Raw genomic sequence first — 20,589 nt, forward strand, 5'->3', positions numbered from 1 at the left:
ATTTTAGCATACAACTATTAATATTGAAAGCATGCATCTATAGCATAACCCATTCAAACTCAAATGTTCCTCAACATATCTTTATTTATTAATCTTTAAAATAAACATCATGAGGGCTGGAGAGATAGCATGGGGGTAAGGCATTTGCCTTTCATACAGAAGGTCATTGGTTCAAATCCCAGCATTCCATATGGTCCCCAAGCCTGCCAGGAGCGATTTCTGAGTGTGGAGCCAGATCTGACCCCCCCAAAAAATAAATAAAAGTAAAAATAAAAAATGAACATCATGGACATGCTGTGACTCACCATAATTTTAATGATGGTTTCATATATACTTCATTACAACACCACACCTACACTAGCACACACATTTCTCTTCCCAAAGGCTCTATAGCTCCTCCTACTTTAACATACCCTTTCCTGAAACTCAATTTTGATAATTGGCTATTTATTACTATGTTAGTGTGTATCTTTAAATCTCACATATGAGAGATCTCTCTGTAGCTCTCCCTTTTTCTCTACCAATCTTTATTCAGCATGATACCTTCTAGTTCCATCCATATAGTGGAAAGCGCATATAAGGAATTCCATATAAGGAAATCACATGATTTTGCCCTTTCTTATGGACACATAGTATTCCAGTTTATATATATATATATATATATATATATATATATATATACATATATATATATATATACACTCAACTATTTGAGGATTTTCTTTTGAGAGTTGGTCAAGACAACTGTGATTAGATGTTAATCCTGATGGAATCCTAGGGATCCACAAGGAGTCTCAGGGTTCAAACTCAAGTTGGCCAAATACAAGGCAAGAGCCCTACTGTTGTATTATCTCCTTAATTCATATCAGACGTCTTGATGGCCTTTTGTCACACTATCAATCTTAATCATTTTATTTCTTATTATAAGTCTCTTCTACTCAGTAGATTAAGGTTTAAAATTCCAAGTAAAGAATAAAAATCTTTAGTTGGAGAAATCTAAAGAGCAGATTTAAAGTTATAATATAATTATAATTACAAATATCGGATGGTCCTAAATTTAAAGCAATATTAAAAATTGATGTTTTATGTAATGTATACACTATTTACATCAAATAGATATTTAGCATGATTTATTAACTAAGCATGTGCTTAATAAAAGTAATACCAACTTTCATTTTTTTCTTTTTTTAGTTTTTTGGTTGTGGGCCACACCCAGCGGTACCCAGCGGTTACTCCTGGCAATCTGCTCAGAAATAGCTCCTGGCAGGCACAGGGGACCATATGGGACACCGGGATTCGAACCAACCACCTTAGGTCCTGGATCGGCTGCTTGCAAGGCAAACACCACTGTGCTATCTCTCAGGCCCCTTTTCAATGCATTTTTAAAGCATTTTTAGGTCAATATATTGAAATTACTAAAACAATTAAGCTGGCTAAATATTTTATTCACAAATTTTCTGAAACCTTCTAAAATCCTGACTAAAATTTACCAATACATTTTCAAGATTTGTTTTCTATGTTAAGTATTTTTTGAAAAGAAATATTCAACACTATTAGTATGCTAGAATATTTGATTCCAGGGCAACCACAGAAAAGCACTATTTCTAATACTCAGATCTCTCAAATTCACTTTGGGAAATTAGTCATTTGTCTGAGGACTGCTAATTAATTGGAATGCATTTCTTTCAAATACAAGCTGGCTTACAGATTGATCATAACTATTAAACATTGTTTTCTTATTAGTAAATATGATAACTGTCCTTTTAATAGATAACTCATGAAAGGTAATTATGTGCTTAACCTCTCATGACACTTGGTAGATATTTAACAAATGTTACTTTAGGATGTCTCAGCAGGTTGTTTCTTCCCCAGGAGGAATAAAACCCAGATGCCAACTTACGTGTATGCCACCAGAGGAAACTTTTTAGCAGGAACACTTATTGACATGACACAAAATTAGACCAAAAAGATAAATATTTACTAGCAAGATTTCTAACAGTATCTGACTGTCCTATTTTAATATTAGGTATGACACTCAGGCCTAACTTTTTGGCACAAGTCATGTTAACATCCATAATATCAACTTAGATAACACATGAGATTTGGTATTTTACTCTATGCCCTTATAATGAGATTAAAACACTCTTGCTTCTTTGCAAATGTCTGTCTAATACGTTCTTTTTGCTATTATTATATCCATAAATTCCTTCACAAATGTATACACCCATCACTACTCCAACAAGAAAGATTCAAAAAGAGGTTAGCAGCAGGTAAAGCCCAGATCAGGGCTGAGAAATTTGCACAAACCTTTATGGAATCCTCAGCCACAATACTAAAACCAAATCGAATAACCAAAAGCTTTCTCTTTTCTAATGAAATATGTATATATGGGGCAGGATCGATAGCACAGCAGTAGGGCGTTTGCCTTGCACGAGGCTAACCCAGGATGGACCTTATTTATATCCCTGGTGTCCCATATGGTCCCCCGAGTCAGGAGCGATTTGAGCTCATAGCCAGGAGTAACCCCTGAGTGTCACTGGGTGTGACCCCAAAAAGCAAATATAAAAAAATTGTATATACAATAGCATTAGCTTTTTAACATGCAATTTGTGGTTAATGTAATTACTACCATCATGAAGAACTAAAGCAGGTCTGACACTCATCAAAATTGTCTTTTCCTCTTTTACCCTTCTCATCCTGGCACAGATTTAATCAAAATTACAGGTTTGTTCTTGGAGAATGTCATATAAATGGGTTTATATGATATGTTTTCTTTTGGGATTGCCTTGTTTCACTGCTTTGAGATTCCTTCAAACTATGAATAAGTAACTCATTCCTCTTCATTTCTAAATGCCACTTTGTAATATAGATGTACCATGATTTGTTTCTCTATATTAACCTGGTGAATACCATTATTTTATTTCCAGTTTGAAACAACTATTAATAGAGCAGGCATAAATACTCATTAAGTATTTGATTTAAAAATTCTGTGTAAAAATACTTAAGAATGGGGATATGACTTATCTGGTAAAGTATATGCTTATCTTTATAATAAATAGTCAAATTATTTCCCCAAATATAAGTAAAAATTATATTCCAAGCATCAATGTGTGGAAATATGATTCACATTATTATTGCTGTTATAGCTATACTGTGATATCCCATAATTTAAATTTGCACACTCCTGATTACAAATTATGGTGAATGTCTTTTCATGTGTTTTATCTTCCACCCATATGTCCTTTTTAGGGATGAGGGTACTACACTTGGCAATGCTCAATGGTTACTTCTGATTCTGCACTCAGGAATTTATCCTATTGGTGCTCAGGGGACTATATGGAATGCCAGGGATCAAATCCAGGTCAGTCATATACAAGACAAATGCCCCCACCATACTATTATATTGATTACCATACATCCTTTTCTGTGAAGTGCCATTTCAACTCATTTGATTCTTTTCAAACTGTTAACCTAGAATTCAACGTTGACAGTTTATATATTCTACAAATTCACTTCTGGTCCTTAGCTGATATTTTAATTTCTAAGCAGGACAGAAGTATGTTGGTTTTATATTTAAAAATCTAGCTTACCAGTTTCATACTGGAAGGGTTGGCTAAATCTTGTAATGCTCAAAGACTACTTTTTCCATGCTAGGAAGTTGTTTTTGATAGTGCTAAAAGGACCAGTGGTACTGGTTAAATGGGGGCAGCCACATGCAAGATAATTAGCTGTCTTATTTACTGTACTATCTCTCCAGCCAATCAGTTTTCCCTTTTATGAGTTATACTTCTGGTGTTACAGCTAAGATTTCTTTACCTGTTAACTCATTAACCCTCGCTCTATTTTTTCTGTCTCTTCTTTGTTTAATTTTAACATTTCCTTTGTTTTTCTTCACATGGAGTTTTCATTTTATTCCTACATTCATTTAAAAACTGTTTAGACAACTTTGGTCTAATATATTTGAAGAGCTTGTATATCTTTACATTTTTACATAAAAATCAATCTATATAGGGGCCAAAGCAATAGATCAGTGGTAGGGCATTTGCCTTGCACTCAGTTGATTCAGGACAGACCTCGGCTCGATCCCCGATGTCCCATATGGTCCCCCAAGCCAGGAGCGATTTCTGAGTGCATAGCCAGGAATAACCTCTGAGCGTCACCAGCTGTGGCCCAAAAAGCAACAACAACAACAACAACAAACAAAACAAAACAAAACAAAACAAAACAGGGGCCGGGAGGTGGCGCTAGAGGTAAGGTGTCTGCCTTGCAAGCGCTAGCCAAGGAAAGGAACACGGTTCGATTCCCTGGCGTCCCATATGGTCCCCCCAAGCCAAGGGCAATTTCTGAGCGCGTAGCCAGGAATAACCCCTGAGCATCAAACGGGTGTGGCCTGAAAAACGAAAAAAAAAAAAAAAAACCCAAATCAACCTATTTAAGTTTAGTATGTAATCTCCAAACATCCAAGGCTTGGAGGACTTTGATTTCCTTGTTGAATTTTTGTTGCATATTTTCAAAATCTTTATATTAGTAATCTTTCCTGTGCTGCCCAATGATGCCTGCAACATGAGAAGGCTCTGTAACTCATTTCTCTACAAAATTTTAGGGATGTTCACATATACAAAGGTTAAATATGACCAAAAAGCATTAAGTGTACTGTCATTTCATGAAACTTTAATTTTTTTATCAGCATATAAATCCTAAATATAGGTTTACCATTAGACATCTCTTAGTCTGAATGGGTACATTTTCTCTATTGCTGGGCCACAAACAAGTGAAAATGTAGTGGCTTAAATTAACCCATTTATTACTGTGCAGTTTTATAGATCAGAAATCTGAGAAGGCTTAATTGCGTTCTCTGCTTAAGGTTTCACAATAGCAAAATCAAAATGCAATTAAACTGGGTTCTTACCTAAAAATTAAAAATTATAGGAGAGTTTGAATTAATTTCATTTGTGGAAATAATTAAATTTATTGCCTCTGCTTTAAAGTGCAGGTTTCAATCTCTCAGCGAATCTCCATTTCTTACAGGAGTGCTGAACTTTATATCTGAAAACTGCCTTGATAGCAGTACCAAGATTAGGATCTGAATAACCAGGGAATAAATTTTGGAGATCTGTCTTTAGGATTTTTTCTACCCCCACTGAATATATCCTATTTGTATTTCTGAGAAAAACCAAATTTAATAGGTCGGCACTTTACAACCATATTTCTCCTCTCAGCACAGTGACTTTTGGGCATTACAAATCTACCTCAGCTTTATATCAAAATTTAGCAAATTTATAGCTAATGCAAACTTCTACTATGTTTGAAAATCTTTTTGTTAATGTATACATCCCACTAGGTTAAGTGGGAAAGAATACCACTGTATTTGGCACATGTTGATATAAACATGCAATAAATTTTAATTCAAGTCATTTAGGATTTAAGACATATAGAAAATAGTTCACTTTATTTTTGCCTAGAACAAAGCAAATTTAAAAATACTTAATATTAAATAAACATGGATTTTATAAAAAACAATGAGTCCGAACCCAAAGGATATTAAACAAGTGAAATGACACCAGTGATTAAACAAGTATCTGGAGTCTGAAGAATTCTCTGTGTTTTTGTGTTTTACATGCAAGAAAATGCATGATAAAATGTCACAATGGCCTTTCAGTGAAATTAAGCTACTTTTAGAAATGGCTTGACCTCTTCTCACCCAATAAAAATGATTACTTACACTGAAATGTGGTTTGGAGAATGTAGTGGTGTTTGGAAAGGGAAGTGTCTGGAAATCCTCACATGTATAATGTCACATAAAAGGAATATTTATATACATTTTCATCTTTGAATATGCTTCTTTTTTTGGCAATTGCTTCCTAGGTGGTCTATAGGCCTATTTCATAATATCCATGTATATAAAATCTGAATTATTCCTATATGTATACAAGAATAAATTATTTTAACCTGCTTAAAGACAGGAAAGTTTATTACTCAAATTAAAGTATCTAAAATCTAAGCAAGAGAATGCAAGGGCTATGAACACATTCTCCATGTAAATCTAATGGCATGACCTCTCTCAATTATAGGCACAAGAGAAATATTTATAGAGGCTGGATATTCATGGAGATCAGCATATGACTTTGCAAATGGCATATATTTACTATATTTTAACCTTGAAATTTCTTAAATTTTCACAAACCATGTATGTGAACCATTACATAGGCTCACTTAGGATAACATGGATAATAAATTATTACAAGTTTGTAACAGAAATTCTCAATGAGGATTCCATGGTTTTTCAAGTTTCCATAGAATATTTTCAGGAAGTTCCCTAAGATCTTCCTAGAATGAAAAAGTGAACAGAGTACACGAAGTTAAAACAGTCCACATCTGCACTGATGATGCAGAAATAAGAGTAGATTTAAACTCCTTGCCCCCCCCACCAATTTCAAGGCAACATTGGCAAACTTTAATGACTTCACATTCATTTTATTTTTCACTTCCAGGGGAAAAAAGAACGTTACTTTCAAATGTCAAAATAAATTTGAAAATGTACAGGCAATAGGCACAGGCAACAGAGGCCACTTCTAGCATTGTTCAGCCTCATCTGTGAAGACCTGAATGTTTAGGGAAGACTACTGCCCAGTGATAAGGATACTGCTTGAACCCAGAAGTGCTGAGAACCACAAAAAACTACCTCAGTAGTGCTTCAGGTGGCCACTGGGGCAATACTGGTGAATACTTGATTTCTTATCTAATCACGTAAATCCCCCATTAAATTTATTTAAAATGTATAAAATCATATTATCTACTTTTTATTGCTTAAAATTTCTAATATGCTGTTTAATAATATTGATAGTAGAATCCTCTCCCTGGTTTTTTATTTTGAAATTATTATTTTCAAAATGATTGTTTTAAAGACATATACACTATTCATATAACTATCTGAGCATATTTTTACTGTATCTTATTTTGGTGACATTTCACTATGAATAATTTGGATTTTATGGGGTTTTTTTCTTATTCATTGCTATTATCATAGAGATTTTTGTCCTTGACTAGATTACATAAATTGTTGGATTAACCGATATTCAACCTAATCAAAGATGGATTCTTATTTATATTTATTTAATGACACATTAACATAAAGAACCACTGGATAGGCTCTCTATGCCAGCTTGTTCTTCACTTGGCGGGTAGTCCTATTCTTCCCATTAAAGACTGAGGCTCTTATGGATATCCACTTGCCATCATGGAAAGATCCCCAGATCCATTTCATCTCTTCATCTTGGTTTGGATTATTTTCTGAAGAACTGAGTCCCCAATCCCCTGGAAATATAGGAATTATCTGCATTTGGTGCTTGTACAAGGACCTCAGTAATGACCTCAGTGAGATGATTCCTTGGTGAACCAAGTGGATAATTAGGTTGATAATTCCCCATTGGATAAGGAACATAATCCTCCTTTGGATCAAGGCAATGTTAGTGTCCTGACTTTTGGAAAGAGGGACTTTGGTCTTTTTTCACCTCCTCCTTTTTAATGTCCTTTACCATGTGCTTTACAGTAGTGGTAATATTTATACGAGGCAGTTGGGTGTTACTCTTAGTAGGCTTTATGCTATTCTGGTCCTTTATTTTTTTATTGGGGGGGGGGCTTTTGGTTTTTGGTTTTTGAGTCACACCCAGCAGCGCTCAGGGATTACTCCTGGCTCTACACTAAGAAATCCCCCCTGTCAGGCACAGGGGACCATATGGGATTCCGGGATTTGAACCACTGATCTTCTGCATGAAAGTCTAACACTTTACCTCCATGCTATCTCTCTGGCCTCATATTCTTGTTCACTTTTATGCATCATGTATTATGGAATGTAGAGGCCAACTTTCTGAAATGTTTCACACATCAGAAAGTAAAAGTGCCTTCCCACATGCTCAAATGAAAAGCTACCAAAGGCCAATAATTTGCTGCCCACCACTGGCATTAAACCGAAGAAATCACCATCTGCTGAGACTAAAACATCAGATCAAAGGAATGCTGAAGATGAGTTGACTACTGCCTCTTCAGACTCAGAATTCAAAAGTGATTCTGTAGGAATGTCCTCCACCCCTCTCTCACATCACCGGGGCAGGGAGTGCCTGAGGAAGTTCCTCTGTCCAGCCTATTGGGAGGATAATCAACCCCCATGCTATGTGAATGTAAACATAACTTCACTTAATTGATTCAAAAAAGCCTGTCTAGAGTATGGGCTAATGTGTATATTCTGTATTGAATTCCTTACTAACTGGAGTGAGGGAAAGCTTTGAATCCATCTGAATTTTCATACAATTGCTAAGACCTGCCTGAGCCCCTCACAATACATGCAGTGGAGGATGTGAATCAGTGATGAAACTAAAATCAAGTGTCACACAAGGTCATTCTGGGAAGATAATTTCAAGGATTCAGTTAAGATATGATCTTTTTTGGGGTGAGGGGCCTTATGCAGACCCTCCCCATGGGGTGCTTTAAGCTGGTCTTTGAGGTGGCACTGTGTGCTTGGAAAAAGGTTGATGGAGCTAATGAATTTAAAAGTAGCTTTACAAAAAATTTTAAGTCACTATGTAGTCCTTAAATTCTACCATCTGCAGAATTCCTGGGCAAACTAATGGATGATATCCAGAGATATGTTAGAGGCAAGGAAGCACAAGCAAATAAACACAAAACACATCAATTAGTATTTTTTTTCCATTCTCTGTAAAGCTGTCCACTAATCTACCAAATCATCACTTAAGTAAACCAACAGGGGAAAAGTGTGTTTGTGGAGTGGCTAAAACAACTTTTACTTTATTTATCCTCTAAATTGCTTTCAAAATATACCTTAATTAGTATAACAATCAGGCTAGAGTACTGATAGTACAATGGGTGGAGAATTTGCCTTGCACAAAGCCAACCTGGGTTTAATGTCCAACATCTTATATGGTAGTCTAAGACCACCGGAAGGACTTTCTGAGTGCAGTGTTAGGAGTAAGTCATATCTCTGACCCTATTAATGATATTCTTATTGTACTCTTGTTATCAGCTGTAAACTCTAACAAATTGTTTAATGAACAAATACTGCAAATAGAATACCACCATATTTTATAAAGATGGAATTTTGTCTTTTAATAAGTTAACCATAAACATAAGATCTAAAGAGAGGAAAAAGTTTCTGGATATCAGAATTTCTAAGTATAATAAAGAGGGTTAAAGATAAAAAATACTGACTTACTGATAGAAACCCCCCAAAAAGCAAAATCGTCATTTGATATATTTATATAACAGTTTTACACCATTGAATAAATACATCTCATCTAAATATAATCTGGGTTTGTGAAATGCATACCAGTAACTTGAATTCATAAGGCTCCAAGTTGAACTCCTGGTACTGCAGGATTCCTGAATACTGCTAGCTCTGGTTGACAGACCCCAGCACTAATAGGCCTGAGTACACATAACCTGGTAGTTGCTGTGCCCAGAATTTTCACACACATCTAAAGAGGCTGCCTGCCATGATTTTAAAAAATGTTTTCAGCAAAATCCACAAATCTTTTGCTGTAGAAAGTAGTTAAATACCAGGTCAGAGTTAAAGTACAGTGAATAGAGTTGAGTTCCATCACGGGCACCCATTGCGGTCTGCAAGGAGTAAGCTCTGAGCACAATCTGGTGTAGCACCAAAAACAAACCAAAAAAGTAAACAAGTTAGATAAATATCGTAGTTAATTGTTGATAAAGAAAGTTTTACCATTTCTTTATATTTTAAGTGTATTGGTTTTCAAATAAAGTCATTCTTCTTTATTTAAAAATATATTAAGGGTCAAGGAGATGATCAATGCCTGAAAAACCTGCCCTGCAAATGTAAGTTCATGAGTTTGGCACCAGATGACATCTGTGCCTCATATTTCTGCTGTGTAGGATCCAAGGAACCATAGACCATTTACATCAATGCTGTAGCTAGTAGGTATGTGCTAGTACTGCAACTAAGGACTGCTATTTTCAGCATGCAACTAACAACTGCAAAGATCTGTGTGAATTACAGCCCAAAATATCATATCTGTTTAGTGTATATTTGAACACAACTAAGATGCTCAGTTCCTCGTGAGCATGTGTGCCAATACTTGCCGGTACCACAGCCAAACATGTGTCTGATCTCAGTTATTGCAAAATCAGAGGGAAGGAAAGGAGACATCAATTCAAAGCTTTTTATTGCTGACCTCCTTGCATTATGTGTTAACAGTAGGGAAAACTGCCATATTATAATTATTATTTACTTAATAATTATTAATTATTTAAATCCATAGTATCCTCCCACAAAAATAATTCTATGTCTTTTTTCTTCATCTCTTTCAGTATTCTTATTATACTACCCAAAGTGAAAGGCAAAATCTTCATATTGAATTGTAGCAAAAAGAAGGCATATACACTTTAAGTAAAATGCTGACAAAATGTTTGAGTCCCTTCTGTACAAAATATTCTTGTTGTTATTTTTAATTTATTTCATTTTTTTTCTCTTTTATTTTTAGCAGTGCTCAGAGTTTACTCCTACTTCTGAACTCAGGAATCACTCCTGGTGGTGCTTGAGGACCATATGAGATACTGGGGTCAAATCCAAGTAAGCATGTGCAATACAATTCCCTACCTGCTCTACTGTATTTCTGGTCTCCAAACATTCCTTTTATTTCATCATTATCTACGCACTCTGATATTTTATTTTTTAGTGAGACAGGATAGTTTTTATTAAAATAAAGTTAGAGAAATGTGAGGGGAAATAAGGAGAGAATGTGGATTCCTTCAGAGCATAAAATATGTACACTTTGTAATTATAAAAACGGTAACCATTCTATTTTCAACTTATCTAAGGTTTTATCACCAGAGGAGATAGATTAAAAATTAATAGAATTACATTAATTTAAAAAAAATATCCACCATCGTTTTGAGATCTCAAAAATGGTTAACTTAAAATCTTTATTTCTCTAATGCCCAGAGAGATAGTACAGCTGGTAGAGCATTTGTTTTGTATGCTGCTACTCTAGATTTGATCCTCAGCATCCCATATGGTATGTTGAGCCCACAAGGAATAATCCCTAACTACAGAGTGAGGAGTAATCCCTGAGCAATGCCAAGTGTGGCCCCCCAAAAAATCAAAATAAAATCCACATTCCTGATAAAAATTATTATACATGATATCTCAAAAAGAGTATGATTCTTAAACAATTTACCAACACTATGTTATATATTATGTATTATATGTAACTAGAGCACCTGAGTTCTGCCAGGACTGACCCCTGAATGCAGAGCCAGAGGAAAGCACTTGACCATTGCTGAGTGTGGGCCAACCACTCCAAAATGTTTATTGAGGTCTCATACATTTCATAACTTATATGGTTTGATTTACAAACAGAGGATTTTTTGTACAATTCAACATATAGAACATTTTCCACTTCCTGAACAGAAAAAGCATAATAAATCAGGCATAAGAAATGAACTTTCTTTGGTGCAATCTGCTGCAAATTATAAGCACACATGACAGAAACAAAACAAGGACAAAATAATGAGGGTTATAATATAGGATACTTTATGTTACTAACAATTGATTTTTATTAATTTCATGTCTCTCTCCAGGAAATAAAATAATTTGTATTTTAAAGGGTTATCAAAAATATTCCCCAATATTTAGTACATATATGTCCTGAAATACCTTCTGTAAATGACAAAAGTATTAAAAATGAACAAACATATATGTAGACATATCAAATAAAACAGCTTTGATTTACTATCACCAGTATACATAAATTACTTCTTGTATAAACTAATAGTTTTTAAGAACCCCAAGGTCCTCAAGTGTGTAAAAATATTTATGTTAACTTACCAACAGTATCACAAGGCTCATCTTTGTGTACACAGAAATCTTTCCTAAAAAAATATAGAAACTTTCATAAACAAGAGATTGACTTGTTTTTAATCATTACATGAATAATGAAAACAATATATTTATTTCTAAGATTTTAATATAACTGACGATTGGATGGACTAACTTTTCAGGCTAAGAAAATGATATTAATTAAATTTTATGATACACTCTTAACTGATTCAATCTTGAAACATGATTCTAGTTCATAGAATTTGGAGTTTCACAGAAATTTATTCTTTAAATTGAAATATGAATCTATGCGGTTTTCTGTTTGAAAAATAGTGTACGATCACTACACATATAACACAAGATATCTTGACTGTTACATATTAAATAAAATTAAAAATTTTATATCTTAAGGATTAAAATGATATAAGAATACTATGTTTACATTAATGGAAATTTTCATGAAAAAATTCTTATAGAGTTAATGATTCTTTATCGTTTAGCTAATAATTGTCTTTTATTTGAAATGAAACAATCTCAGTATTTTTTATTTATTTTAAATGGGTTTTTATTGCTGTGTAAAATCCCTATTTCTTTCGTCTAATTTTAACTATGCTAGTCTACTATGGTTATTAACAACAGTAATACTTCAATATTTGCTAGCCATGTATTTTTCCTTTGTCTTATTTTCAAAGTTCATTTTTATTTATTATAAATTAAGTGGTCAAAATTAGAAAAGTTGAATTATTTTAGAAGTGCATTTAGCATTTTTATAATACTACGCATGCAAAATTTTGTTCATTACTAAGAGTTTTCTATTATTTCAATTTACCAAGCCATATTTTTATTATGTACCTTTTATTTGTCCCTAGTTTAGGTTTTGTTTTGAAAAGTAATATTAGACAGAAAACTGAGACTGAGGGGCCCTGGACACGCCTGAACAGGGGTAAGTCCAGGTCGCCATTGCCGATGCCACTACTGAGATCTCCTGAGCACTACTGGTCTGAGACCAGCCCCCACACAGGATCCCTGAAGAAAGCTCAGACGGAGGTGCTCAGGACATGCCTGAAGCCCTAGAGATGAGTCCATGTCGCCTCCATCTTTACTGAGGGCTCCTGAGCGCAGGGGTAAGGGGTGGAGGGGATGGGGCTGGAGGGGCTAGAGACCAATCCATGCACAGGATCCCTGAAGAAAACTGAGACTGAGGGGCCTTGGACACGCCTGAACAGGGGTGAATCCACCTCATCTACATCTTCACTGAAGGTGCCTGAAAGCTGCGGGTCTGAGACCAGCCCCTCCCCAACCCCCCAGGATCCCAGAAGAAAGCTCAGACTGAGGTGCCCAGGAAACCCCTGAAGCCCTAGAGGTGAGTCCAGGTCTCCTTTATGGTCGCCTCTATCTTGACTGAGGGCGCCTGAGCGCCATAGGTTTGAGACCATAACTGCACAGGATAACAGGAAGAAAGCTGAAACTGGGGGGCACTGAACATGCCTGAACAGGGTTAGTCTGGGTCACCACCACTAGCGCCACTATTGAGGGTTCCTGGTGTTGAAAACAACAGAGCAGGTTGGGCCCAGAGAAGCACATCTCTAGTAAATGAACTCCACCATAAAATGGAGAAAATAAAAGCATGCCAGCGAAGCAGAGCAGCCGTGCACTTTTTATAGAACACGAAACCCATATTAGCATGGAGTAAGAATCACATTTCAAGTGTGGCAATGGAGAAATAACGCAGGACAACAGCATGCATAGAGAATGAAGATGGCAACTCTGATGACCCAAAAAATGCCAATCACCTAATTAACCTCTCAGATAAGGAGTTTAGAATAGAAATACAGAGGATGTTCATAGAACTCAAAGAAAACATGGATTAATCTGAACAGACCACAAATATAGAAATAAGAAAACTCCAAACTAAAATAACTGAACTGAAAAATGCAGTAGAGAAAATGAAAAACTCTATGGAAAGCCTCCCCTAATTAACCTCTCAGATAAGGAGTTTAGAATAGAAATACAGAGGATGTGCGTAGAACTCAAAGAAAACATGGATTAATCTGAACAGACCACAAATATAGAAATAAGAAAACTTCAAACTAAAATAACTGAACTGGGGCCCGGGAAGGTGGGGCTAGAGATAAGGTGTCTGCCTTGTAAGCGCTAGCCAAGGAATGGACCGGACCTCGGTTCGATCCACCGGCGTCCCATATAGTCCCCCCAAGCCAGGGGCAATTTCTGAGCGCTTAGCCAGGAGTAACCCCTGAGCATCAAACGGGTGTGGCCCAAAAACAAAAAAAAATAAAAAAATTAAAAAATAAAATAAAATAACTGAACTGAAAAATGTAGTAGAGAAAATGAAAAACTCTATGGAAAGCCACTCCAATAGAGTAACAGCAGATGAAGACACAACTAGTGAGTTAGAAGATGAGATACATAACAACCCTATATAGCAGAAGAGATTGCAAAAGAACCTCAAAGCAAATGATCAGACAATGGAAAAAATTCTCAAAGGTTTTGAACAAATAAAATTAGAAATGCAATAAATTCAAGAGAAACAACATAAGAATCATTGGTGCCCCAGAAACCCAGGAAGAAAATCTCCAGGAAGAATCAACAGTTAAGAACATCATTACAAGGCCCAGAGAGATAGCACAGTGGTGTTTGCCTTGCAAGCAGCCGATCCAGGACCAAAGGTGGTTGGTTCGAATCCCGGTGTCCCACATGGTCCCCAGTGCCTTCCAGGAGCTATTTCTGAGCAGATAGCCAGGAGTAACCCCTGAGCACTGCGGGGTGTGCCCCCCCCAAAAAAAAGAACATCATTACAGAGAAACTCCCAGAGATAAAGACTGCATGCAACCAAATCCCAAAGAGTATGAGCTTAAAGACCCAAAGAAAAGCATCCCAAGATACATCCTAGTCACAATAATGAACCCCACATATAGGGATAGAATTCTGAAAGAAGCAAGATCAAAAAAGAAAATTACATTCAAAGGAGCATCCTTAAGATTTACAGCAGACATGCCACAAGGAACTCTCAAGTACAGAAGACAGTGATGGAATATTGTGAAAAGACTGAATGAAATGGATGCTTCACCTAGAATACTGTACCCAGCCCTACTCACGTTCAGGTTTAAAGGAAGGATACATAGCTTCACGAGTAAGCAACAGCTCAGAAACTTTACAGAAGCAAAACCAGCCTTAAAAGAGAAACTGAAAGGTCTACTTTAAGACAAAACAGACCAACAGACACACCAAACTTATATACAAGGATGACATTAAATCCCATGAAAATCATCTCCCTCGATGCCAATGGACTAAATGCACTGATTAAGAGACACAGAGTGGTGAAATGGATTAAAAAAGATGAAATCAATCTTCTTCTGTCTACAAGAAACTCATCTGAATAGTCAGAAAAAAACAGACTCAAAATTAAAGGCTGGAAGAAAATCATCCAAGCAAACAATACCCTTTAAAAAGCTGAGGTCGGGGCCGGACGGTGGCGCTGGAGGTAAGGTGCCTGCCTTATCTGCGCTAGCCTAGGACGGACCGCGGTTCGATCCCCCGGCATCCCATATGGTCCCCCAAGCCAGGAGTGACTTCTGAGCGCATAGCCAGGAGTAACCCCTGAGCGTCACGGGGTGTGGCCCAAAAACCAAAAAAAAAAAAAAAAAAAGCTGAGGTCACCACATTAATATCAGCCAACATAAACTTTAGACTCAGAAAAGTTGTAAGGGAAAAAGATAGACACTTTGTACTAATCAAGGGATATATGCAACAGGAAGAAATCACACTAGTAAACATATATGCATCTAATGAGAAACCAGAAAGATATCAAATACAATTATTGACAAATTTGAAAGAGGACATCAATAACACCACAATAATTGTGGGAGACATAAACACGGCCCTGTCAACACTTGATAGGTCAATCAAACTGAAACTGAACAAAAATATACTAGTCCTGAAAAGAGAAATGGAAAACAGAGGCCTAGTAGATATATATAGGACACTCCATCCCAAGAAACCTGGATACACATTATTCTCTAGTGTACATTGGTCATTCTCCAGGATAGACCACATGCTGTCACATAAAACATACCTCCATAAAATCAAGAGGCTAGAGATTTTGCAGGCTACCTTTGCTGACCACAAGGTTCTGAAATTAGATGTGAACTACAAAGGAACACAGAAGAAAAACTTTAACAACTGGAAATTAAAAAGCCTACTACTAAACAACTAGTGTGTCTGAGATGAAATCAAAAAGGAAATCAAAACTTTCCTGGAATAAATGAGAATGAAGACACAAATTATCAGAACCTATGGGACATAGCAAAGGCGATAGTGAGAGGAAAATTTATAGATTCTTCAAAAAAATTATTGAGTACAGTTACAGGGATAACTACTTTGAGAGCTATCATAACAATGTTAATGAATGGGCCCAGAGAGATAGCACAGCGGCGTTTGCCTTGCAAGCAGCCGATCCAGGACCAAAGGTGGTTGGTTCGAATCCCGGTGTCCCATATGGTCCCCTGTGCCTGCCAGGAGCTATTTCTGAGTAGACAGCCAGGAGTAACCCCTGAGCACCGTGGGGTGTGACCCAAAAACCAAACCAAAACAAAACAAAACAAAAAAACAAACAAACAAAAAAAACAATGTTAATGAATGAGGGAAGTAGGAAGCCTGTCTAGAGTACAGGTGGGGGTGTGGTGGGGAGGAGGGAGATTTGGGACATTGGTGGTCAGAATGTTGCATTAGTGAAGGGGGGTGTTCATTACATGATTAAAACCCAACTACAATCATACTCGTAATCAAAGTGTTTAAATAAATATATTAAAAAGTAAAGTAATATTAAATTTTGATTTGTCATTGTTTTTGTCTTCTGAAGTATATAATAAGTTCGCTATAGTTGCTACAACAAAGTCAACAAATTCAGCAGTTTAATGCGAATTAACTATCTTACAGTCTCAAAATCAGAAGTCTAAAATGAAGCCTGTTTGGGTAAAATCCAAGAATTTGAACTTTTGTTCAGAAATTTTGAGTTTGGAGATTGGCTTTTGCTTCCTTTTGCTGGCAATTTGTCTCTATCTTCCACAACTTATCTTTGTCTTATTCTTCTAATTTCCTCTTGCCTTAAGTCTCATGATTATTTTAAATGCCAGATACTTCAAGATAATGTACTCATCTCAACAATTTTAACATGTTCTCATTTGCAAAGTTGCTTCTGGCATGAAATTTTACACTGTCACAAATTCTGTGGATATTTTCTGCCCAACTGTACAAAAGTTGCAGAAAAGATAGTATTGCCATAAGGTCTTTGTCTTGATTGTAGCACACAGCTGATTGAAGTTCAATTCTCAGCATCAAATGTCTTAAAGCTCATACCTGTCTTTCATATTAATTTGACCTGATATCATAATTTTAGCTCATCCTTTAAATTTACATTAAAGTGTACGTCTTTTAAATTTTAGTTTGCTAGAAACTTCCAGGGCTTAGAATTACCTACATACTTAGCAATTTATCAATCACACCTTATGTAATCTCTAGAGTGCACATTACTCATTTTGTGTAAATAAATTATTCAATAGTTCCTTCAGCAAGAATTTAGTGAACCGATTATCTTTCCTCATTCGTATTTCACATCAACTCCTAGTGAAGTATAGAATATTAGGCTGAATGTATTGGCCTTCATCATGTTAGTGTTTTGTTTTGGTTTTTTTTTCAAACATACTTAAACATATCTAATAGAAGACTTGCAATTAATTTTCTCTTCTTTAATGAACCTGATATCTGGTTAGTCTTTGTACTGTGTTATAATCAGCACATATATATTTTTAAGATTTGTATTTGACTTTACTGTTCTATAGTCCTACTATCATGTCAAGATAGTATTTGGTATTTAATATATATTTTTAAGTTAAAGATCCATAAATAATAGAAGTCTTTATCTAGTTAAGTAATTCTTCACAGTCTCTATTTGATTCTCTTGGAAACATCATTCTTATTTTAAGGTTTGTAACTCTTAGGCACCCTTTGTATTTCCATAACTTATCTACTTTTATTAGCCATCTAAGAAAGTTCATTAGTTATCACTCAATCCACTACTACTTTCTCTAGCTATACTGAGATTTTTTTGTGTAAGTACCATATTTCTTTTTGAATATTTCATTTACCCCAATTTTCAAGTCAACTGCCTTTTGTCATAAAAATATATTCTCATTTAAATTTTCGTTTTTAATGATGTACACATTTATACAATCCATACCAGTTGTTTTATTTACTTTTGTTATTGGTCCACACCAGTACAGTCTCAAGAATTACACTTGGCCCTGTACTCAGTGATAATTTCTGGCTCAGGGGACCATATGAGATGCAAGATACTTAACCTGAATTGGCCATGTTGTACTATATTTGGGGCACCAATCTCTACCAGTTTTTAAAATAATTTTCTATTATGACTTTTGGCTATTAAAATGGAAGATATTACTATTTGGTATTCGGAAACTATTGCAAATCCATTCAGTTATCCTTTGTTCTTGTCTTGTATAGTATAAGTCATAAAGGGTCCTATCAGAGCATTTCTACATATGTTTTCACTAAGGTTTCAATGTCGGAAACATATTTGTAGTAATGAGTACCTAAAGGAGTCATTTTTCTATCTTGACTCATGACTGAGACAGAATTCTTCCTGTTAACAACCTTCACTTGTTAACAGCCCCCTGCTTTTCTCAGATCACACTTTTACGAAGGCTGGAACTATGCATTCTGGTTTTGTATAATCATTTCAATTACCTTTCTGCACTTGCATAATCTCTCTATGTGAAAAATACCCAACAACCGCAGTACTCCAGAATCTTCCAACATTTATTATTAAAAACATGAAGGAAATAGAAAGCCTGTCTAGAGTACAGGCAGGGATTGGATGGGGAGCAGGGAGACTTGGGACATTGGTGATAGGAATGTTGCACTGGTGATGGGTGGTGTTCTTTACATGACTGAAACCCAAACAACGCAATCATGTATGTAATCAAGGTGTTTAAATAAAAATATATTTAAAAAAACATGTCTTTTTCACCTATGGATGTTAATGTTTTATTTTTTTTTTTGGTTTTTCGGGCCACACCCGTTTGATGCTCAGGGATTACTCCTGGCTAAGTGCTCAGAAATCGCCCCTGACTTGGGGCACCATATGGGACGCCGGGGGATTGAACCTCGGTCCTTTCTTGGCTAGCGCTTACAAGGCAGACACCTTACCTCTAGCGCCACCTCGCCGGCCTCATGTTTTATTTTTTTTTAAATGTCTATGTGATCTATAATAACATTTTGTATTTATAAATAACAAAGATAAATAACATAATAGTTCATTGCAAGAATTCCTTCATTAAAAAAAATCACACTATGGGGGCCAGAGTGATAGCATAGTGATAGGGCAAATGCCTCGCACATTGCTGACCCAGATGGACTCGGGTTCAATTCCCAACATCCCATATGGTCCCTCATGGCTTCCAAGAGCAATTTCTGAGTGCAGAACCAGGAGTAACCCCTCCACTTCTGGGTGTGGCCCAAATGCTAAAAAACAAAACAAAACAAAACAAAACAAAACAAAACAAAACACCCACGATGCATCTCGTAGTCCTGGATACCTTTCTGCTATTTCACTTGGTTTACAGAAGCAAAGACTCAGGCACTTTGGCATTTTATCCCTTCTTCCTTTGTTTCCTTAACTATCTTCACCATTACTATTAGACTTATTTTAGTAATCATCCTTTGTCCTGCCTCAAAATTAAATGCAACCAGAGTTATCTTTCCTTTATTGAGGGCCTTCTGACTCTAAGAAAGGCATCCACCTAGGATTAGAAACTTAGTACAGTGAATAGGTGCTTGCCTAGCACCCTGCTGACTAGGGCTCTATCCCTAGCACTCCTTATGGTCTCAAGTCCACCAGGAGTAATCCCTGAGCAAAGAGCCAGAATACCTCAGCTCCAACATGCATGGCCTAAAAACAAACAAAAAAAGAAAAGAAGTCTTCCCCCAAAATGAAACACATTACAATTTGAGAATTTGCTACCACGGATGACTGTATATTTCTAAACAGGAACAACATACCATGTATTGCTAATTTCTAAAAATGTTAATGTTTTTCTCAACTAAGCTATTATTACTATTCTGGTGGATTTGCAAAGGAATCTATCCTGGAAAACTGAAAGTAGGCTGTTATCACTTAATACATAGGTCTTCACTCTATCTTTTCTTTTTCTCATATATCTTCTAATCCCATTAATGTCACACAATAGTTTGGCTCTAAGTCCCAAGGAATTGGTGTGGCAAATTAATTCATTTTTGTGAATTATTTAAAGATAGCAAATATATTTTAATTAAATACATAATCAGATTTTCAATCATTGTTTGGAGCTTTACTACCTAGCCTTTTGATGTGAAAGCATAGTCTTTCTGAACATGAATGCCCTCAAAAAAAAAAAGTATGAAATAGACGCGGAAAACAAACAAAATTGTCTGGGGGGGGGGGGCTGGATAAGATCATAACAGTAATGGGATCTGCAGAATTCAAGGCAAGAGCCTTGACCCCTATCTCTCTGTCTTAAACAAATTGAAATTTAATCCCTAAAATATTATGATTCATACTAATCTCTAAATGAGTATCATCTTCAACATCTACATAAAACTATTCATTGGCATCACTTTCGATATTCTAGATAGAAAAGTAGAAAGCTTATAAATCAAGG

At 35.9% G+C, this 20,589-nt stretch overlaps 1 protein-coding gene across 1 annotated transcript in view; it reads right to left on the reverse strand.

Moving 5' to 3' along the window:
* ADAMTS19 (ADAM metallopeptidase with thrombospondin type 1 motif 19) overlaps positions 1-20,589 on the reverse strand; it is a 272,346-nt gene that overhangs the window by 174,398 nt on the left and 77,359 nt on the right. Inside the window, exon 7 of the mRNA XM_049787377.1 lies at positions 11,864-11,907. Coding sequence (XP_049643334.1) covers positions 11,864-11,907 — 44 coding nt within the window. The remainder of the gene's footprint in view (positions 1-11,863; positions 11,908-20,589) is intronic.

This window comes from Suncus etruscus, chromosome 14 (genome assembly GCF_024139225.1).
Source record: "Suncus etruscus isolate mSunEtr1 chromosome 14, mSunEtr1.pri.cur, whole genome shotgun sequence".
Lineage (NCBI taxonomy): Eukaryota > Metazoa > Chordata > Mammalia > Eulipotyphla > Soricidae > Suncus > Suncus etruscus.